This window comes from Amborella trichopoda, chromosome 3 (genome assembly GCF_054954075.1).
Source record: "Amborella trichopoda isolate Santa Cruz 75 chromosome 3, AtrichopodaSantaCruz75HAP2 v2.0, whole genome shotgun sequence".
NCBI classification, from domain to species: Eukaryota; Viridiplantae; Streptophyta; class Magnoliopsida; order Amborellales; family Amborellaceae; genus Amborella; species Amborella trichopoda.
In genome coordinates, this window is record NC_142338.1 from 13,781,347 (window position 1) to 13,802,043 (window position 20,697).

The following is a 20,697-nucleotide window of genomic DNA, read 5'->3' on the forward strand; positions in this document are numbered from 1 at the left end:
AAAGACCTATTCATTTTACCGGTGGTTCCAAAGGGACCTCATATTTTATGTATGGGTGTGGTTTCTATAGGATTGCAACATTACACAATCCAATTAAGGCACACCTCCAAATTGTATCATAATTTTGGTCAAAAAGATCATTAGGATTATCTCAAAATCTATTTTCATATCTAATTATAAAATTTTCAATTCAAAAAATAATTAAAATCGAGTATATCTATAAACATATGAAAATCTTCAAAGTGGATGGTCTAGATAATGTATTGTAATATGCACTATTTTTTAGACTCAAAATCTTTTTTTTTTGGCCATATTCATACATCTTGATCAATTAGAGGTCTTTTCAACATTAAAACAACATTTTTCCTATAGATTTTTTAGGTGCATTTGTAATTCTACATTTTAAGGTTGCAACCTTATATAAACTTTTTCCTTTATATATATTATAGATATAGATAGGATATACAGATAAGATATACATAACAATGCACAAGAATTGGCTATTCTTCACCTTTTGGGTTTTTTAATTCCTCTGTCTCTCTCTTCTATATCTCTCTAACTACCTATAGGGTATGGTTTGTATAAGGTGTCAATCTTAAACAATCAAAGTAAGACAAACCTCCAAACTTTATAGGAAGACGTAATTTTGGTCTAAAACATTCCTACTAGAATGGTCGGAAACTCTATTTTCACTTGTAATTATGAAATTTAAATTTTCAAAGTGGTATAGTCAAGCAGATATAATATCATTTGAAAATCTTGATAATGGATTTGACGTGGGATAAAATTACAGTAATTTTTTATTTTTATTTAATTTCAATAAATTTATATTCTCTTTTAAGGTTTTTAAGTTTTTTAGCGATTCTAAGATTTTGTATATTTTGTATTTACTATTCGTGGGTTACTATTCACATGTGTTGTTCATGTATTATTGTGCATAATGGCAGTTCTAGAATTTAACATTTCTAGAATTTAAGTATCATTTAGGGATATTGTAGAGTCTTAAATATTTATTTAATCTCAAGTTAATTTTAAGGTTTCCTAAGATTATAAAAGGTTGAATTATACATTTTAGGAGGCTTATGTTATTGGAAAGAAATTTAATTTATAAAATAAGACAGTTTTTCTTTTCTTAGCTTGATTTACAACCATGCATTTTATCTATAATTGTTAAGTTTTACTTATTTGAGGTTAAAAAAAAAGGTGGATTTAATTTCCCCCCATAATTTGGATCTATCTCTATGGATTCCTCTTTGTTAAGGCCACGTTGTTGCTGACCTTACTTACGCAACAGTTGTGTAACCCGCTCATTCAAGTTGTTGATTTCATTGTGCAAATAAATCAGATCGACATCCCTATAGCTAAGACATCTACGACTAGTCATTACAAGCTTTAACTGTCTTTGAATCGGGCCTTAGTAAAAAAAAAAAGGTGGATTCAAAGACACTTAGAGCTTGTAATGACTGGTCATAGATGTCTTCGCCATAGGGACGCCGATCTGATTCATTTTCACAAGAAAATCAACAGCTTGAATGAGCGGGTTACACAACTGTTGCGTAGTGAGGTCGGCAACAATGTGCCCTTAACAAAGAGGAATCTATGGAGATAGATCCAAATTTTGGAGGCTTTTATAGATAATGACACGAAACATAGTTCAATTCAGAGTGGGAGTATAATGATGATGCCAGACTACATGGATGGGTTCGATGCACGATGGCATCGACTAAAGTATAATTTTGAAGAAGAACTCGAGGACAACCCTTTTCACCTCTATGCTCCGTGTGCATAGTCAAGAGAGAGGAAAGTGATAGAAGACCTCAACATGGGGGACATCTATCTATGGTTTTCTATTTGATTTGAGGATAATATTGATTTTGATACAAGTTGTATCCAAAATTAGCAAGTTGTAGATTGGGATTCACCTCTACTCTTTGACCCTTGCTCAGTTGGAGAACAAGATGTTGCAAGATATCTTATCTATGATAATAAAATTTGTATTAAAGATCTTAAGGATATCAAAGAAGCATAACATTTGGAGATTTACGACATTTGAATCAGATTAGTGTAGTAGATGCATGGTCAATCAAAATATGCAAATTATGGCCTAAAATTTTGACAATAATTCAATAAACGTTGAAAAATGCTCTATATGCCATAAAATTGAGTTTGGAGTCACTTACTTGATGGGAATCCAAAAATAGTGAAATATGATAAATTTACATCCATTCCTCAATATACATATTAAAATTCGTTTCTTGATGATTTTTTTTTACCGTAAATAAATTTTGAGCCAACAATTGAAAAAGATGGTTTTGATGTTGAATTCATCTTAGTACACTTCAAAACTCGAGGACAAGTTTTCTCCAACTAAAGGAGAATGATGCAAGACAGTTATTCTAACTTTTTATTTTTATTTAATTTTAAAAGATGCATATTTTAATTTTAGTTTTAGGATTTATTTTTTGGATTTTTAAGTTTTTCAAGAATTCTAGAATTTTTTGATTTTTTATTTGCTAATTACTAGTTACTATTCACAGGTATTGTTCATGGGTACTATTCACATCACTGTTTATATTGTACTATTCATAGGGATATTTATGAAATTTTAGAATTATTTAGGATATTTTAGAGTCTTAAATATTTATTTAATGTCAAGTTGATTTTAGGGTTTTATTGGATTATAAAATATTTGGAAGTCACGTTTTAGGAGGCTTATATTATTGGAATGAATTTTATTTTATGAAAGAAAAACATTATTCTTTTTTTGGCTCAATTTACAATCATGTTTTTTTCTCTATAATTGATGATTTTTATTTGTTTGAGGTTAACGAACAATGTAGATTTTATTTCCCACTTTTTTTTCTTGCATAAAAATTCTTAATGTCACAACATACACTATTTTTAGGACTTGAAATCTATTCCTTTTCCCTGTACCCAAAACATCTCAAGGTTAAAAAGATCAATTAGAGGGTTTTATAGAGCCACAACAACTTTTTCCAATTGATTTTTGTGTTGCACCTCATCTATAGTATAAGGTTGAGACTTCATATAATTTTTTGATAAACTTTATGGCAACATCCCTTTAAATTAGTGTTATTAAACTATACCCCTTAAAACTTAAATACTATGTTCCTACGCTTTCTTTTTCTTTTGTTTTTTTTATCAAAAATGTACTAACTTCGAAATCTGAAAATCCAAAGTAGTTCCGTGTGCATGCAACAAGCATCGAGGCTTCCTACATTCTAGACTAGGAACCATGGACACGCGTGCCCATAGGTCTAATCACGTGGTGACACTTGGGTAACTCCGACACTTATTCACATTTTTAGAAATGGAATATGAAGTTTCTTTGTATAAACACACCATTCTTTAATAAATAATATTTTATTTTCAAAATAAAAAATATTTTAAAATAAAATAATAAAAATGTCAATATTTGCCGATGTCAATTTTGAAATGCCTATTCTTCACAAATATTTTTTTATTTTCAAACTACAATAAATTGAGTTGCATTTTAAGTTTTTAAAGAGGGATAATTGGCTGTGTTTGCACGAGTCAATTTGAAAATACCAAACAAAAAAACATTTCCATGTTTACATTAGTCATGTTAAAAAGTTGTACGTGTTTGTATATGAAAATTGTATATGTTTATATATAAAAACTATCCATGTTTACATAAGTAAACATCCCATCCATTTTTAGAAATAAGATATGGTTTAGAATAAAAAATTTAATTTTTATTTTAAATTAATTATCAACCTAATGGTTTTGAACTTTTCTATATGTTGTTATGATGCAAACTTGAATTGGATTATGAGAAATTTTTTATGAATAAAAATTTGATTCACAAAGTTGTACTTTTTGGTTAATCAATTTAATTGTTTATTTATTTATTTTTTGTGTTGCGTTATTAGTTACCAATTTTATGATGCATAAGTTCTAGTACATCTCAATGCATATGTGAATTGCACATACTTTTTAACATAAGCATCTCTGTACATATACATATCACATATGCCCCTATATTCTATAAACGTGTCATGTCTAGATGAAATTTTGTACGTTTACATTTCTGACAACCGTATCCATGTCACAAATGGACACGCTCGCCCATTTCTACGTAACATAGATCCATAGAGAAATTTGGATTTTCCAGATCTGTATTTTAGTGAAGTTCATAGAACTTTGGACTTCGAAAATCTAAAGTTCCCTGTGGACGCAATAAGCACATGTGCTTGTTGTAATCCAATAAACTCTCACGAAAAAGAGATACGTGTGAAAAAAAAAAAAAAAAAGATAAAAGAACTTTAGAGTTGTAGGTTCCAAATCGTTAGGGCATTTTGGAAAAAAAAAAAAAAAACTTAATATTAAAATTTTCAGAGGGATTTTTCAAATGGATGTGTATACCATGATCCTGTAGGAGCATACTATACACTTACTCCCCTAGCATACTAACTTTGGTATAATTCTTTTGATTTAAGATTTTGGCTTGTAATTACCAAACTTTCTAGTTTACTAAACTAACTTTTCGCTCATTTTTCTCTAGTTTTCGGATTTAGCCTCACAAATTATTTGGAAGTTATGGAGATAGAGATGCTTGAAAGGCTTTGATAGCAAAAAAAAGTATTGTCATATTAAAATTAGGGAAAATATATAATGAGACTATTTACCTTTTCTACAAAGTGGTCACAATTAATCTTGATCATTGGATGTGAAATTAAGTGACTACATTTATTTTATTGATCAAACTCAAAGTTCAAAAGAAATTTTTTGACGCATCCAAGCTATCAGATTTCATATCGGATAGTTGTAATAATTGTGACCTCCGTATTCAAAAGACAAATGATCTCATTGTATACAATCCTTAAAAATATGAGCTTCAAATCAAGAGTCAAAAGCATGCAAAAGGTTTGGCAAGTTTCTATGGCCTCTATACCGTAAACTATATGTTAGTGGGATTTCTATTTGCATTACACGGAGAGAAAGAGCGCTTGTTTTAAGTCATATAAATATATGAGTCGGTTGATTCACCGAATTCTTTTCCTAGTTATAGTTTTATGCAATTCATAGTAAACTATTAGGATTATAATTATAATATATAGTTACAATTCACCTAGTCATAATTTTTTTTATTATATTTTAGGAAATAAAAAAAACAACAAATAGAAGAAAAAAATTGGTCGATGAAATATTTTTATTATAATATCTTACTGATATATAAAATATTAATGTAGTTTTATTACTGTCTTTGTTTTATTATAACTATTAAAAAATAATAATTATTGAAGTAACCATCATTTAGTATTTACTTAAATAAATATTTATTTAAATGATAATATTATGATTGGAATTTGTTTTTTTGGTCATATATTCCTTATTTAATAGTTTTATTAAATAATTATATAAAATAAAAATAGCTTAATATATAATAAAATGTTTTTATTTTAAATTTTATATTAAAGAGAAAATAACGTATATATTAGTTATATTTAGTGTTAGTATGGAATTACAGTGAAGTTTTCATTATTATATGTATATTTTTTTTTCAACTTCATAATATTTGTTTTTTAAAAAAGATGGAACTGCCATTTTTGGTTTTTGAAAAACCGAAATGCTTAAACATTTCAGTTTTTCAAAAATTAAAAGAATAAGCTTTTTTTATTTTTGGAAAACCGAAAAGTAACCCAATTTGGTTTTTCAACCGTCGAAATTGGATTTCGTCCCTCAACAATCGAAAAGTAACCCAATTCCAATCTTCTGTTTTTGAAAAATTGAAAACACGACATTTTTTGTTTTTTCAAAAACCGAAAATTTGTCTCTTTGCAGTAAAAAAACAGAAAATTTGTCTCTTTTCGGTAAAAAAACAGAAAATTTGTCTCTTTCCAGTAAATTTTCCATTACTGAAAAATGAAAGATAGTTTTCGGTTTTTGAAAAATAAAAAATATCCAATTTTGTTGTTTTTGAAAAACAAAAAACGCGACATTTTCCAGTAAATTTTTCTATAAGTTACTGGAAAATGAAAGTTTTTCGAGTTTTGATAAATTGAAAAGTTTAAACATTTTGGTTTTTCAAAAACTAAAAAGGGTTGTTCTGTATTTTTTTCAATATTATATATATATAAAAAAAGTATACTTGTAATAACAGAAACTTCACAATAAATCCGTAATAATGTTAAATATAATAGAAATACACATTATTTTCTCTATTTTGAATAAGATATTATCTACAAGGGGGAGGTCGCAATAACATATGATCTATATATGATAATTCTTTCCTAAAACCTCTCAAAATACGTATATTTAATCAATATGATAATTCTTTCCTAAAATCTCTCAAAGATAATTCTTTCCTAGAACCTCTCAAAATACGTATATTTAATCTATATATGATAATTTTTTCCTAAAATTTTTCAAAATACACATTTTTTTCTCTATTTTTAATAAATGATTATCTACAAAAAGACTTTATCTTTTGAACATAGAGATCAAAATATTGTATGATCTATACATGATAATTCTTTCCTACAATCTCTACTAATACACATTATTTTATCTATTTTTAATAAAAGATTGTCCACAAGAGATCTTATCTTTTGAACATAATGGTCACGATAATATATGATTTATATATGGTAATTTATATATTATAATTATTTCCTAAAATGTATCTAGATATGTATATTTAATCAATATACGATAATTCTTTCCTAAAATCTCTGAAGTTACATATATCTATCTATCTTATCCTAAAACTGTTTCCTATTCCCTCTAGAAATACTTATACGCCTATAAATAGGGTCCACGAGCTGTCGCAACTAGCATCTTCCAAGGTCCAAGAGCTCTCGCAACTCGATAGTATTTGCCGTGCTCTTTCTCCTCTCCTCTCCTCTTCCAGATCTTTGACCTCTTTTTTACAATGGCGGCATCGAGTTCTGATCAACCTGAATCGTCTTCTGATGCGTAAGTTTTAGGTTCCATTAATATTGTTGAATAATTGTTTCTTTATTGCTCTCTACATATTTAGTTGAATTTTCTGTTAACTTTAGTGGTTGTACTTTCGTGTTCCTTCCTTGGAAATTTTTTTTCTTAGGGTTAGGGTTTTGGTCTTTCTACTCTGCAAAGAGACAACGTTCAATGTTAAATTGTTCTTGTTGAGATCATATATGAATTGGTTTTAGGGTTTTTTGTTTCTTTTGTTATTGAGGTCCGTGCTAGCTGCTTTGAATTGTTTAAGTTTCTGGATTTCTATTGTTTATGGTAATGTATCAGTAGTTTTGAAGCTAGGAGCGGATATGCCTTTGACCCACGTATTTGTCAAGCATTTAATCTTAGGATCCTATCTTAATGGCCTTTTTGAGCATGATACATGAAACACTATCAGGGAAATAAAGGAATAATAAAAGTATTAAGTGTGGTATCCCAGATTAACATTAAGATTGTTGCTCACGTACTAGCATACAAGGTTTAATTAGTTATTCATGTGTCTGTATTGTAAGAATTCTGATTAGATATTGGGCATAGATGATCAGATTTTTCATACTAGCAAAAAAGACTTGAAAATAAGAAAAGAAACACTCAGAAAAGAACTCTATGCGAAAAAAGAAAAGATCTAGAAACCTACTACTTTTATTCGTGATAGATTATTTTTTCATAGGTAATATGTTTGTGTAGGGTATATATGCCACAGGATACGCAAGGTTGACCTGGTTTCTGGTTTTTTTGGAGTGATTTGGATTTTCGTACCATGTTGTCCCCAGATTGTTGTTTCCCAGATATTATTTCTGGATTTTAGCTATTAAAACATTAGTCCTTGAAGTTTTGCACCAATCCAACTCTTGGATTACATTTCCTATTGTAATTATATGGGCAGTCAAGTATATTGGCTGTAACAACAACCCAAAAAAAAAAAAAATCAGATGGATTGCAACCTTGCATAAGTTATTACCAGAAGATAAAGCAGATGAGTTTCTTGCTTGAAGCATAGAACTATGGGACTGTGGATCATGAAATACATTGTACTGAAATTATCAGAAAGAGAAACAATGGTGGGCCTATGGCCTACCCCAAAGTTTTAAACCCAACCATAAAAGATATTAGTGAACAGTTATTTTCCAATAAAATAAGACTAAGATTTTCATGCGTCTGTAAGTCTATTCAAGTTTGTCATTGAGTCAAGTCATCCATAAGGCTTGCCATACATTGTTGACTTGTAGTTGATGTGGTTGGCTTGGAGAGTGACATGGTTTACTTGCCCTTTGACTTGAATTTGATGCTTGTTCGACTTGAATGTGATGCATATAATGTATGGTTTATATCTATATAACAATGATCAAGCCCGTCTTCTTGTTAGATCCCCGAGTTGGTAAGTGACAATTGAATCCCCAGTTGGTAACTTAGGGTTGGGATATTACATAATGTAGAGATGGAGAGGCATGTTTGAAATCTTTGGGATAATTCTATGCGTAATTTGATAATTCTATGTGTAATTTGATATCCAGTTTTTTTTTTTTCTCGAATTTGAGGATCTGAACTGCGATCATGTAAAACGTAAAGAGTTTTGAGTCAATGTTGTGATTTTATGCTTATTCTACAGAAAAGGAAAGAAGGATTTTAGCACAGCAATTCTGGAACGTAAGAAAGCCCCTAATCGCCTTGTTGTCGATGAAGCTATCAATGATGACAATTCAGTTGTCTCCATGAACCCTGCAACTATGGAGAAGCTTCAATTTTTCCGTGGAGATACTATTCTTATCAAGGTGAACTTTTGTTATGTATGCTTACATGCAGTCTAGCACACATGCATGCATGTGTATATCTGCCTACATACATGAATATGTGATGCTGTGATATTCACACAATCTCAGAGAGGCATGGTCACATATGCAAACCCACACTTGCATGTGTATATACTCACACACAGATTTGTCCTTTCATATAAATGATGCGTGCACACATGCCTGTTCAGTACACTTGTTCATGCATACAGTTTCTTTTTGGTTTGCAACTAGTCAATTTCTGGGTGATGGGACAGTGCTCTTATAAGTTTGGAGCAACTTCTGATTTTTTTTTTGCCGATGATTATTCTCAGGGGAAAAAGCGGAAGGATACAGTATGTGTCGTTCTGGTTGATGAGCAGTGTGAAGAACCCAAGATTAGAATGAACAAAGTAGTGAGGGCTAATCTAAGGGTGCGTCTTGGTGATGTCGTCTCTGTGCATCAGTGCCCTGATGTTAAGTATGGGAAGCGTGTTCACATCCTTCCAATTGATGATACAATTGAGGGTGTGACCGGGAATCTCTTTGATGCTTATTTAAAACGTGAGTGCCTTTAAAAAGCAGGTTTTTAGCTTTGTTATTCTTTATATCCTCACTGTTCTTCTCAATGATCATTGAAGATTTGCTTAGAATCCGGATAACTTCAGAGTCTCCTAGTATTCTGAGAAATACCCAAGACCCCTTAATTGCATATATATGCCCTTGGTTTGCCAACACGTGCCATAACTTGCTTGTGTGCCTTAATTTCCTGTCTGTAAATTAGTACGGGAAACAGTTATACTTAGAATATTCATTTATTTTGTGTGTTTATTTATTTGTTCTTTTGTTTGTCAGTTGTTTGGGGAAAAAGTGTAGCATTGGTTCTTTTACTGTCTTTTCAAATTCAGTCAATTTATATGTTCTAAAAAATGATTTTCTGAGAAAAGAGTGTTGTGTCCATTATATTTAGAGCACTTAGTTTGTGGAAGAAACCAGGCGTTTTCGAGTCTTTTTTTTGCTTACAGCTGTCTTTATTATGTTGTAGGTTTTTACATATGCTTATATATTTGCGTTATTATTTCACAGCTTACTTCTTGGAATCCTATCGGCCGGCTAGAAAGGGAGATCTGTTTCTTGTCAGAGGTGGTATGCGAAGTGTTGAATTCAAAGTCATTGAGACAGATCCTGGTGATTATTGTGTTGTTGCCCCAGATACTGAGATATTCTGTGAGGGGGAGCCTGTGAGGCGTGAGGATGAAGAAAGATTGAATGAGGTAGGATATGATGATGTTGGTGGAGTTAGAAAGCAAATGGCTCAAATACGCGAGCTGGTTGAACTTCCTCTGAGACACCCTCAGCTTTTTAAGTCTATCGGTGTGAAGCCTCCAAAAGGTATATTGCTGTATGGGCCACCAGGTTCTGGGAAAACCCTAATTGCACGAGCTGTTGCCAATGAAACTGGTGCATTTTTCTTCTTAATCAATGGGCCCGAGATCATGTCAAAGCTGGCTGGAGAGAGCGAAAGCAATCTAAGAAAAGCTTTTGAGGAGGCAGAGAAAAATGCTCCATCTATCATTTTTATTGATGAAATTGACTCTATAGCCCCAAAGAGAGAAAAAACACATGGTGAAGTAGAAAGGCGCATTGTATCACAACTTCTTACTCTTATGGATGGTCTTCAGTCCCGAGCTCATGTAATTGTGATGGGGGCTACTAATAGGCCCAATAGCATTGACCCAGCTCTTAGAAGGTTCGGAAGGTTTGATCGGGAGATTGATATTGGTGTTCCAGATGAAGTCGGAAGGCTGGAAGTCCTTCGTATTCATACGAAGAATATGAAGCTTGCAGATGATGTATGACTCTTCTTTGCAACCTTTTGAATTATTATGATAGTAATATTGCTTTTCAAAGCAACTACCCTAAATTTTTGCTTTTGAAAATAAACAAACATACCCTTTTGTCAAGTTAAATGACACACCGGCCTAAAAATGTTACTCTCTCTTCTCTTTCTCCATCAATGTTTGTCTGCGGGAGCAGCAGAGAAGGCATCTGGGGAAGGAAGGTGAGGGACTTTAAAATAGTAGTTACATGGGTCATTTTTTTGGTTTGTTGGAAAATGAGCGCTTTTTATGGCCTTTTCAAATAAACTGTCAGGGTGATTTTTTTATATAAGATAGAGTAAATGCTTTTCCTACCCATCTTAAAATCTGACCTTTTGAGATTTTCTTCTTTGTTAGAGCAGTTGTATATTGGTTATTTTCCCTTACTTTTATGGCATCTTGTGCATCAAGGACTATTTATTTTGGGATTCTTTAATTACAGGTATTCTGACAAACCTTGGTTGCTTATTCCGTCTTCTAAATTTTTTATAGGTGGATCTTGAAAGAGTAGCCAAAGACACACATGGGTATGTTGGTGCAGATCTTGCTGCTCTTTGCACGGAGGCTGCACTCCAGTGCATCAGGGAAAAGATGGACATCATCGACCTGGAGGATGAAACAATCGATGCCGAGATTCTCAACTCCATGGCTGTGACAAATGAACACTTTCAAACTGCATTGGGTTCTTCGAATCCATCTGCTTTGCGTGAAACGGTAAGTCGATTCTTTTAATTTGGGTCATCCTATTATGTCATTCGTAATATTCTTAGAGTTAATGTTCATGGTGCTACTAATTGTGCTGTATAGGTTGTTGAGGTACCGAATGTCTCATGGGAAGATATTGGTGGTTTGGACAATGTCAAGAGGGAGCTTCAGGAGGTGAGTTTTCCTTAGATTTTCTCTTACTTTTCCAATTGACTGTGGAAATTTTTACAACAAAAAAGTAATTGATTCACATTCCTAGCAAGATGTTCTGTTAGATAATGTCTCCTGGTGGAGTTAGTTGGTCGTAATTGTATTTGGGTGTATTTGAGTGCTGATTCCCAGTTGAGTGATTGGCTCAAACATTTTTACTTAAGCTTTTTGTCCTTATACTTTAGAAGGATGTTTTCATATCTTCACAACATTTTCCTATCTTTCCTGTCCCTTAATTCTTAAAGTTTACCAACTGATTGTTTTCGCTACTCTTTTTCATATTTTATAGTGTTGTTGAGTTCTCCATTATGTTTTATACTCTCAACATTTTTATTATATACTCAAGAAATCTTTTGAAATGCAATATATACTCATAAGTAAATCCATTACCAAATTTGGCCTGTCCTAGTTAACCTTTCTTCAAAAAAAAAAATTGGCCTGTCTTTATTGACGTGTCATGTTGTGTGTTTTGAGTGTTTTGCTTGATGATTATAATTTGCTATGTAGCTTACGTCTCTTAACTAATTATGGTTTTGTTTGTTTACTTCTAGACTGTTCAATACCCAGTGGAGCATCCTGAGAAATTTGAGAAGTTTGGCATGTCACCATCTAAAGGAGTATTATTTTATGGCCCTCCTGGCTGTGGGAAAACCCTCCTTGCAAAGGCCATTGCAAACGAGTGTCAGGCTAACTTCATTAGTGTTAAGGGACCTGAATTGTTGACGATGTGGTTTGGAGAAAGTGAAGCTAACGTGCGAGAGATATTCGATAAAGCCCGCCAGTCGGCTCCATGTGTGCTTTTCTTTGATGAACTTGATTCGATTGCTACTCAGGTTAGCTAATATGCTGATGCCAGCTTTCTTTTTGACCTTTCCCAGTGTTTATTTCATGGCGCTGCTATGGTTTTTCCACCGAGATCAGCGAAGTGACCTATCAGTGAAACCCTTTAATCTGTTATTTTTAGCTTAACCAATGTGAATAAAGAGTATCGTCATGTTTTCAAATTTCTCGTGGTGTTTCGGTTTTATGGAAATGCCTAAGGTGGTATTTAACCGATATTTTTTGTCAACAAGATGTATTCTTTGGATTCTAGAATGGTCATTGTATTCTTCTCCAATGATGAACCCTTTATAACTTGGGCCGATCTTTGATTTTTGCCTGATTGTTCAACAATAGCCCGAATGGATTATGTACTCCGTTGATTTTGTAAAATTGCGCAACAGTATCTCTTGTCATATAGAACTCTTTCACGTGCAAATTTTTCATTTGATTGCATTACTAAAATTACCTGATGTTTGTTTATTTTACTTCTCTCTTTTTCCATGGGGAAGTTGGTACCAAAAACACTTTGACCTGGTGAATGAGCTCGGCATCACTATGCCATAGTGCTTCAAAGTTATCTTATGCATTTTTTGTCAGTTTTCATGACTAAACTCACTTTACTTCTTTCTATCTTCACCAGTCTTGAACATTAGATACGATTTTGTGTTTCACCTCAAATTCCTGCCATCTTTGACCCAGTCCCGTGTCCTTAATATTTCTCTCCACATGCTTATGCATTTCCTTTATCTCAAGCTCTAAATCCGTCATTTTCATTTCTTCAAATTGCAAACAGGCAACTCTTAATCTTTTCATTTACAAATGTGCAACAATTTATCGTTCGACTTTTGGGTTTTGCAGCGTGGAAGTAGTGTTGGTGATGCTGGTGGTGCTGCCGATAGGGTTTTGAATCAGCTGTTGACAGAAATGGATGGCATGAATGCAAAGAAGACAGTTTTCATCATTGGGGCAACCAATAGGCCCGACATTATTGACCCTGCATTGCTAAGGCCTGGACGATTGGACCAGCTGATTTACATTCCCTTGCCAGATGAGGCTTCAAGGCTGCAAATTTTCAAGGCTTGCTTGCGCAAATCCCCTGTTTCAAAGGATGTTGATCTCTCAGCCCTTGCTCACTATGCTCATGGTTTCAGTGGAGCTGATATCACAGAAATATGTCAGCGTGCTTGCAAATATGCAATCAGAGAGAACATTGAGAAGGTATGTTCACCATGCTGATTGACTCTGTTTGATGAAAATAAATGTTTGTATTTAATCATGCTTTCTCAAACATTATCCATTTGTCGTGATAATAACTGGTCTATATTATTATAGAGAAATTATGTCCATTAACTTGTAAACTACCATAGGAAAGATGTCTATTTCTACAAGAGTTCTACAACAGTGACTCGGACAAACAAACAGTGACTTACATAATGACATTTATTCTTCTTATGGGCAAGAGGGGTCTCTTTTTAAAAATCATGTCTCAAAAACAATTTAAAAACAAATAAATCATATATCAAATTCCTTCAGTATCTTCTATATTTGCTTGTTTCATTTGTTTTTTTTTCCCCAAATATTTTAAATTTCTATAAATTTGGGAAACTGTAATTGGTTTTATGTGCATGTGCATTGTGTGTATATATTTCCTGGTATCTTTTGTGTGTGTGTGAGAGAGAGAGAGAGAGAGAGAGATCGATCCTCTGCATGTTTTGACATTCCCCCTGAAAATCAGGGCGCCTGTGTTCAGGCATGCTGCTCATACTATACCTTGCATGTTTCTGACTATTTTGGGGATTACAGGACATCGAACGGGAGAGGAAGAAGAGTGAGAATCCCGAGGCAATGGAGGAGGATGACATTGATGATGTTCCCGAGATCAAGGCTGCACATTTTGAAGAGTCCATGAAATATGCCAGGAGGAGTGTCAGTGATGCTGACATTCGCAAGTACCAAATGTTTGCTCAAACTCTGCATCAATCTCGAGGATTTGGGTCAGAGTTTCGATTCCCCGAGCGACCTGAAAATCCCTCAGGAACAGGGGCTGCAGATCCATTATCTTCTACAGCTCCTGTTGGCGATGATGATGATCTTTATAATTAATAAGAAGTTTGCGCTTAACTTAAAAGAGGAGATAGGGATACTGTATCATCACAAAGAACAGTTTTTTTTATTGGTTTTTTGTCTTGCCTGGATCTCTCACTACAGGAACAGTCAAAATGTGATCTCAAATGTTGATACAATGTAGTGGTGGAAATCGTGGGTTAAATTTTATTTAAAAGGGGGAATGGCAAATTGACAGAGAATTTGTTGCCTCATTTCTTTGTTAAGTTATAACCACTGCGTCTTTTATTATGCAATGTAGGTGTGTACGAATGCCATTCTTGCAAGTGAGCCTCATGCATTATGTTCAATTTGAAAACTGGCAGTATCAGATTAATGATATTCTGTTTGGTTTCAGGGTTTAATGGGTGTTCTGGCTAGAAAAGGGCTTTCCACTTGTACAAAATAAGCCTTCTAGGAATGAACGCCTTTTTATGGGATACTGGATGGATGAAGTGTGAAAGAACACTCGAAAATCAAGAACAGAACAATACCATCACTATCACTTATCCCCTCACTACAGATGTAACTGTAAATATAATTGTCACTGCAATTGTCGCTGCTACTTGAAATGGATTTATATCATTTATCCCCTCACTACAGATGTAATCACTTATACCCTCACTACAGATATCACTTATCCCTTCATTGCATATGTAACTGTAAATATAATTGTCATTGCAATGGTCGTTTCTACTTGAAATGGAACTATCAATACCGATCTCACAACGAATATAACTGTCAAAGCAAATATTAATGTTAATGTGATTATTCCAACAATATCTCGTGTCATGCATGCAATGGTCCTAGTAGTGGTTGTAACTCTTAAATCTACTATTGAGTTAACTAGAAAGAGAACTTTCTAGTTGTAACTCTTAAATCTATCATTGGGTTAACCGGAAAAAGAACTTTCTAGTTGACTCGTAAAGTCCCTGTCATTGTCCATCTCAAAGATTTTATTTTCAATACATCCTAGAAATGTGATTAGGAATTTGACATTATCAGACACCATTTGTTTGTTCGGGTAGTCTCTCTCTGCAATGGGGCTCCATGATATTTTTGGATTATTAATATGGTTCGATAGAACAAAATGACATATTATGATTCATGTAGTCGATCCAAATAGTTGAGAAAAAATTCCGACGAGGATGATAATGAAAATGATTAAATCACTTTGGAATTATTGAGGTGATCTAATCAATCTATTCATAAAAAAAAAAAAAAAGGTTGCTTTAAAAAGTCAACATGACCCGAGTACGTTCTAGCTGTTTTATTTAAATTTACCTCAAATGCCCGTGTTCAAATTTGGAGTCTTGAACATAGTATTTTGGTCAATTTTCGCCACCATGTGGCTCAAGCCAAAAGGGATTTTGAAGTCCGGGTATTTTGCATAGTTTGCTCTGCCAACGTATGTGACGCCAGACGAGTGATGTTAATTATCCCGTTCGTTACAAGTTCTCAACTCAAAACATTATTATTAGGGTGCGGTTTGTATAGAGCCTAGGCTCTAAACAATCAAATTAGAGCCTACTTTCAAATAGTATCGAGAAATGTGATTTCAATGCTGAAAATATTTGTAGTAGCCTTAAAATTTATTTTCATCTTTATTTATAAAATTTAAAGAATAATGTAGATCGATAGATCTATTAAAACTTGAAAATACTGAAAATTGACGGTCCAAAAATACGTTACAAAATACACTATTTTTAAAACTTGAAATCCATTTTTTTCTCATGTCCATGCATCTTGATGTCGAGATGATCAATTTGACGATGTCTTGATGATCAATTTGAGTATATTTAGGCAACAAAACAACCTCTTCCAGTGAAATTTTTGAGGTAGGCTCAAATTTGATTGTTTGGAGCCTCGACACTATCGACACTATATAAACTTTTTCCTTATTATTATTATTCTTATTTTATTTTTTATTTTTTTATTTCTTGACAAAATTACTTTCGACCAATAAAGATATACAACAACTCAAGAAATGAGTACATCAGAAACAATAATAGAATGTTGCTCTATTCCTCGTTTTGCTAGACCATCTTCAATATCATTTGGCTCCCTGTATACATGCTGAAAAGATACCTGCAAAGATGCACATTGATCCATGATATTCATCCATTTTCTTCTCAAATGCTGGACGCTCTGATACATGGTTTCACCAATTTATAACATTTAGAGAATCTCTTTAAAAAATACAAGCGGTCTGAATGCCCCTTTGGACCACCAATTGCAATCCTTACTGTAATGCCACCATCGCTGCTTCATTCGCAGTCGATACTCCACCGGGCCCAACATAGCATAAAATAATATCTCAAGTTGAATTTTTAAGGATGCGTCCAAAACCCGAAAACCTTGGATTATCTAAAAAAGCTACCATCAAAGTTTAGTTTGAAACTACCCATGATTGGTGGTAACCATCTCTCTTTTGGTCTCACCTACAACATTTTCTGATTTACGAAATTTGTTAAATTGACCTCCAAATCAACCCTAAATGCCCCAAAACCTTCTTTGGTTATTAAAAACCAGGTCCACATAGCATTCATTGTCTTACGTTTCACCATCTCCATCGCCAAACTCTCAAAGATCATTTTGTTTCGTTCTAACCAATTAGCATGTACCGTTTTCACTACTGCATCCCAAACCGACTTAGGAAACCTACCATCTAAAATTGGTAAGCCAAGATATTTAATTGAAAAATTATCGCACCCCAAACGAAAGGCCAGCAAATTTAGAGGACTTGCTTCACAACCCAACCCCACAATAGTTGTTTTTTCAAAATTTAACCTTCAATCTTAAAATCATTTCACAATATAGAAGCAATCTCCTAATATTAACAATTGATCCACCTTCGCATCACAAGACATTGAAGTGTCATCTGCATGTTATAAATTAGAAACACTCAAGCTAGATGAAGGAGATACTTTAAAACCATTGAATCTGCCCAGCGCCTCTACATTTTGGATCATCAAGCTAAAATCTTCAACAACTATTATGAATATGAAAGGAGAGAGTGGATCTCCTTGTCTTAAACCTCTTGTTGCCTTAAAGAAACCTTTGGGGCATTCATTGACTAGGACAGAAAAATGAGCAGAAGATCAGTATCCTTTGATCTAGATTCTCCACTTATCTAAAACATCCTAGTCCACCCGATCATTTTTTTACATGTCCAGCTTCAAGAGAATCCCTGGCTTGCCTTCTTGCTTCCTTGAATGAACACATTCTTGCGCACTCAACACACTATCAATAATAATACGGCCCCGAATAAAAGCTGATTGAGTTCCTGATATCACCAGATTGAGCACCCTCTTTAGCCTTTTAGCTAAGACCTTAGCAATTATTTTGTACAAACTTGTACGAAGGCCTTTTGGTCCAATGTCTGGCATTTCGAATTTGACTGCTTTTTAGTATTAAGGCAATGTAAATTGAATTGATAGATTTACTCAAAACACCCTTTATCAAATCCTAAATTTTTTGAAAGAAGAATAGCGTGAACCATCAAGTCCAGGATATTTATCCTCAGGCAAGGAGAAAACTGCATAATTTATTTCCTCTTCCGTAGCCATCCCTTCCAAAGAGGCTGCAACTTCTGCAGATAACCTACAGAAATTGACATCCCGAAAACATATGCCTTAAAATGTGCTTTTTATTAAAAGAAAAAGTTTATATGTAGAATTAAAGTGCATCTCTAAAATTCTTAAAAAATGTTGTTTTGATATTGGAAAAACGTCTAATTGATCATCTCAACATCGAGATGTATAGATATAGAGAAAAAAAGGATCTTGAATCTTAAAAATAGTGCATCTTACAACACATTATTTGGACCATCCATTTTAGTATTATCTTGTACTATAAATCTGCTTGATCTAAACTATTTTTGTAGCTTAAAATTTATAATTAAAGATAAAAATAGATTATCGCATCATCCTAAGAATTTTCAACACCAAAATTGAACCTCATGACAAAGTTTGGAGGTACACTTTAATTTGACTGTTACAGTTGCAACCTTATGTAAACCACACCCTTCATTGAAATATCTATTTTCTGGCTAGCAATCTAGAACGAGTAGATGATGTTGAGTCCTCAACTAAAAGCATATGCCTTTTCGTTAAAATACTTTGGTTTGACATCGAGAACAAGTAGAGGCATTTTATTGATTTTACTAAAATCACCAAAATAACCCTATTCAAACGATGAGCATGAGCATTTTAGTTATTTTCTAACTAGAAAGGTACTCAAGATCATTTTATTAAGCTAACATTTTATTGAATTCTGATAAATTGATTGATTCAATGATTATTTTGAGGTAGCTTTACCTAATTTTGAAAGTTCTATATGCGTTTCATTCGATGTGTGGTGGGTGCACGAAATAAAGTTAATAAACCTATCAATATGTGGATGATAATATCCAATTTTTTTCTCACTCAGCATACCTACAAATTTATTGGCTGCCCACTCCAACCCTAAGCACCTAATCACCCAAACTGCCAACTCAACTGTACAAATCCAAGGTTTGGGGTTGCAAATAGGGAAGCCATTGAGTAATAAGTACTCTCATCGTCATCTTTCAACCACACAGACCTTAATTTCGTTGCCTAAGATGTTTATTAAATTACATCTTACAAGTTATTGCTACTCATAGGCTTGAATCTCTCTCAATGGTCATGTATCCCTTGATTAAATTACACTTTTATTATTATATTAAAATTTTGAGGTGTCACTACTTCCTACCATGTCCTTTTGGGCAAGGGGTAGACCCAAAATGACATTAGTGGAAGTAGTGAGAAATGATACGAGGACTTATGGCCTTATTGAGGGTATATCCTTGATACAGTAGAATGACTGATCATGATTCGTGTAGCGACTCCAAATAGTTGGAAAAATTATCTGATGATCCTAGTATAAGGTTGACGTCACAAAAACTCTTTTTAAAAGCCCTATGAATAAATTTCTATAGTGTTTTGCTCATCTTTCATTACCATCCAAAGCCTATCAGATGGCCATGTTTATTTAATAGTATGTCATCATCATAATCATCGTCAAAGACTTTTCCAACTATTTAATCAGGTACGTGAATCATTGTCTGTCATTCTGCTTTATCACAGGCCGTACCCTCAATGAGGATACAAGTCTCTGTATTTTTTCTCACTACTTTCAACCATATCCTTTGGAGCCTACCCGTTGTTTTTTTTAGCCTTCCACTTGAACCAACTTGTACCTCTTAACAGGTGTTATACTAGGTCTATCCTACACATTGTCAGCCCACATAAGTCTAATTTGTTTTTCATCTTATCAAGTACTAGAGTCACATCTAAGTTCTTCCAATGCATTGCTTTCGAATTTCATCCCTTATTGTCTTGCCACTCATTCATCTCAATATTTTCATCTCAACTACACTCATCCTATGGGTATGTTGTTTTTTGACCACCCAACACTCGTGACCATAAAGCAAAGTCGGTTTCATAGCTGTCCTATATAACTTCCCCTTCATCTTCTTTGGTATATGGCGATCACATAAAACTCTGGTTACACATCTCTACTTCACCATTCAGTTTTAATTCTATGTACGAAATCTTCTCCGATCTCTCAATTCGACTTGATTATCGATCCAAGATATTGAAAGTGTGTTTTTTGGTATTTCTTGGCTATCAATCTTAACTACTTCATTGTCTCTACTTCTATTACTGTTAAACTTGCATTCTATATGATATCTTAGGCGTTAATTTTAAGACCTTTATAGTCTAGAGAATCTCCCTAAAGTTCTAACTTTGTGTTGACGCCGCTTTGGGTCTTATTGATCAAAACTATGTCATCCGCGACCAATATACACCATGATACCTCATCTCGTAGGTGCCAGGTTAAGTCGTCTATAACTAAGTACAAAGACGTATGGTCTCAATGCTGACCCTAGATATAAATCTATTGTTATTGAAAACCCAACGTCTCTTCGCTAGTTGTTTGATCACTAGTTATTGCTCCTTGTATATATCTCTCACCAAATTTAAATAATATTTGAGGAGTCATTTCTTTTGTAACACTCACCAAATTAAATATTGAGGTACTTTATCATAAGTTTTCTCTATATCAATAAAAGACCATGTAGAGGTCTTTCCCCTTAACCATAAACTTGTCAATCAGTTGCCTAAGTAAGAAAATAATATCAATTGTGGCCTCTTTGCAATAAAACCAAATTGGTTATTGATGCACCCTAATCATTCTCA

General features: G+C 33.4%; 1 protein-coding gene across 1 annotated transcript; it reads left to right on the top strand.

Moving 5' to 3' along the window:
- The first annotated feature begins 6,820 nt into the window (after positions 1–6,820).
- On the top strand, positions 6,821–14,688 carry LOC18430769 (cell division cycle protein 48 homolog). The gene is made up of 9 exons (XM_006840912.4): positions 6,821–6,960; positions 8,594–8,756; positions 9,089–9,317; positions 9,840–10,606; positions 11,126–11,347; positions 11,441–11,512; positions 12,100–12,381; positions 13,229–13,588; positions 14,174–14,688. Exons 1-9 carry the CDS (start codon positions 6,917–6,919, stop codon positions 14,471–14,473), a joined length of 2,439 nt encoding a protein of 812 aa, XP_006840975.1. The 5' UTR covers positions 6,821–6,916; the 3' UTR covers positions 14,474–14,688.
- Positions 14,689–20,697: the final 6,009 nt, after the last annotated feature.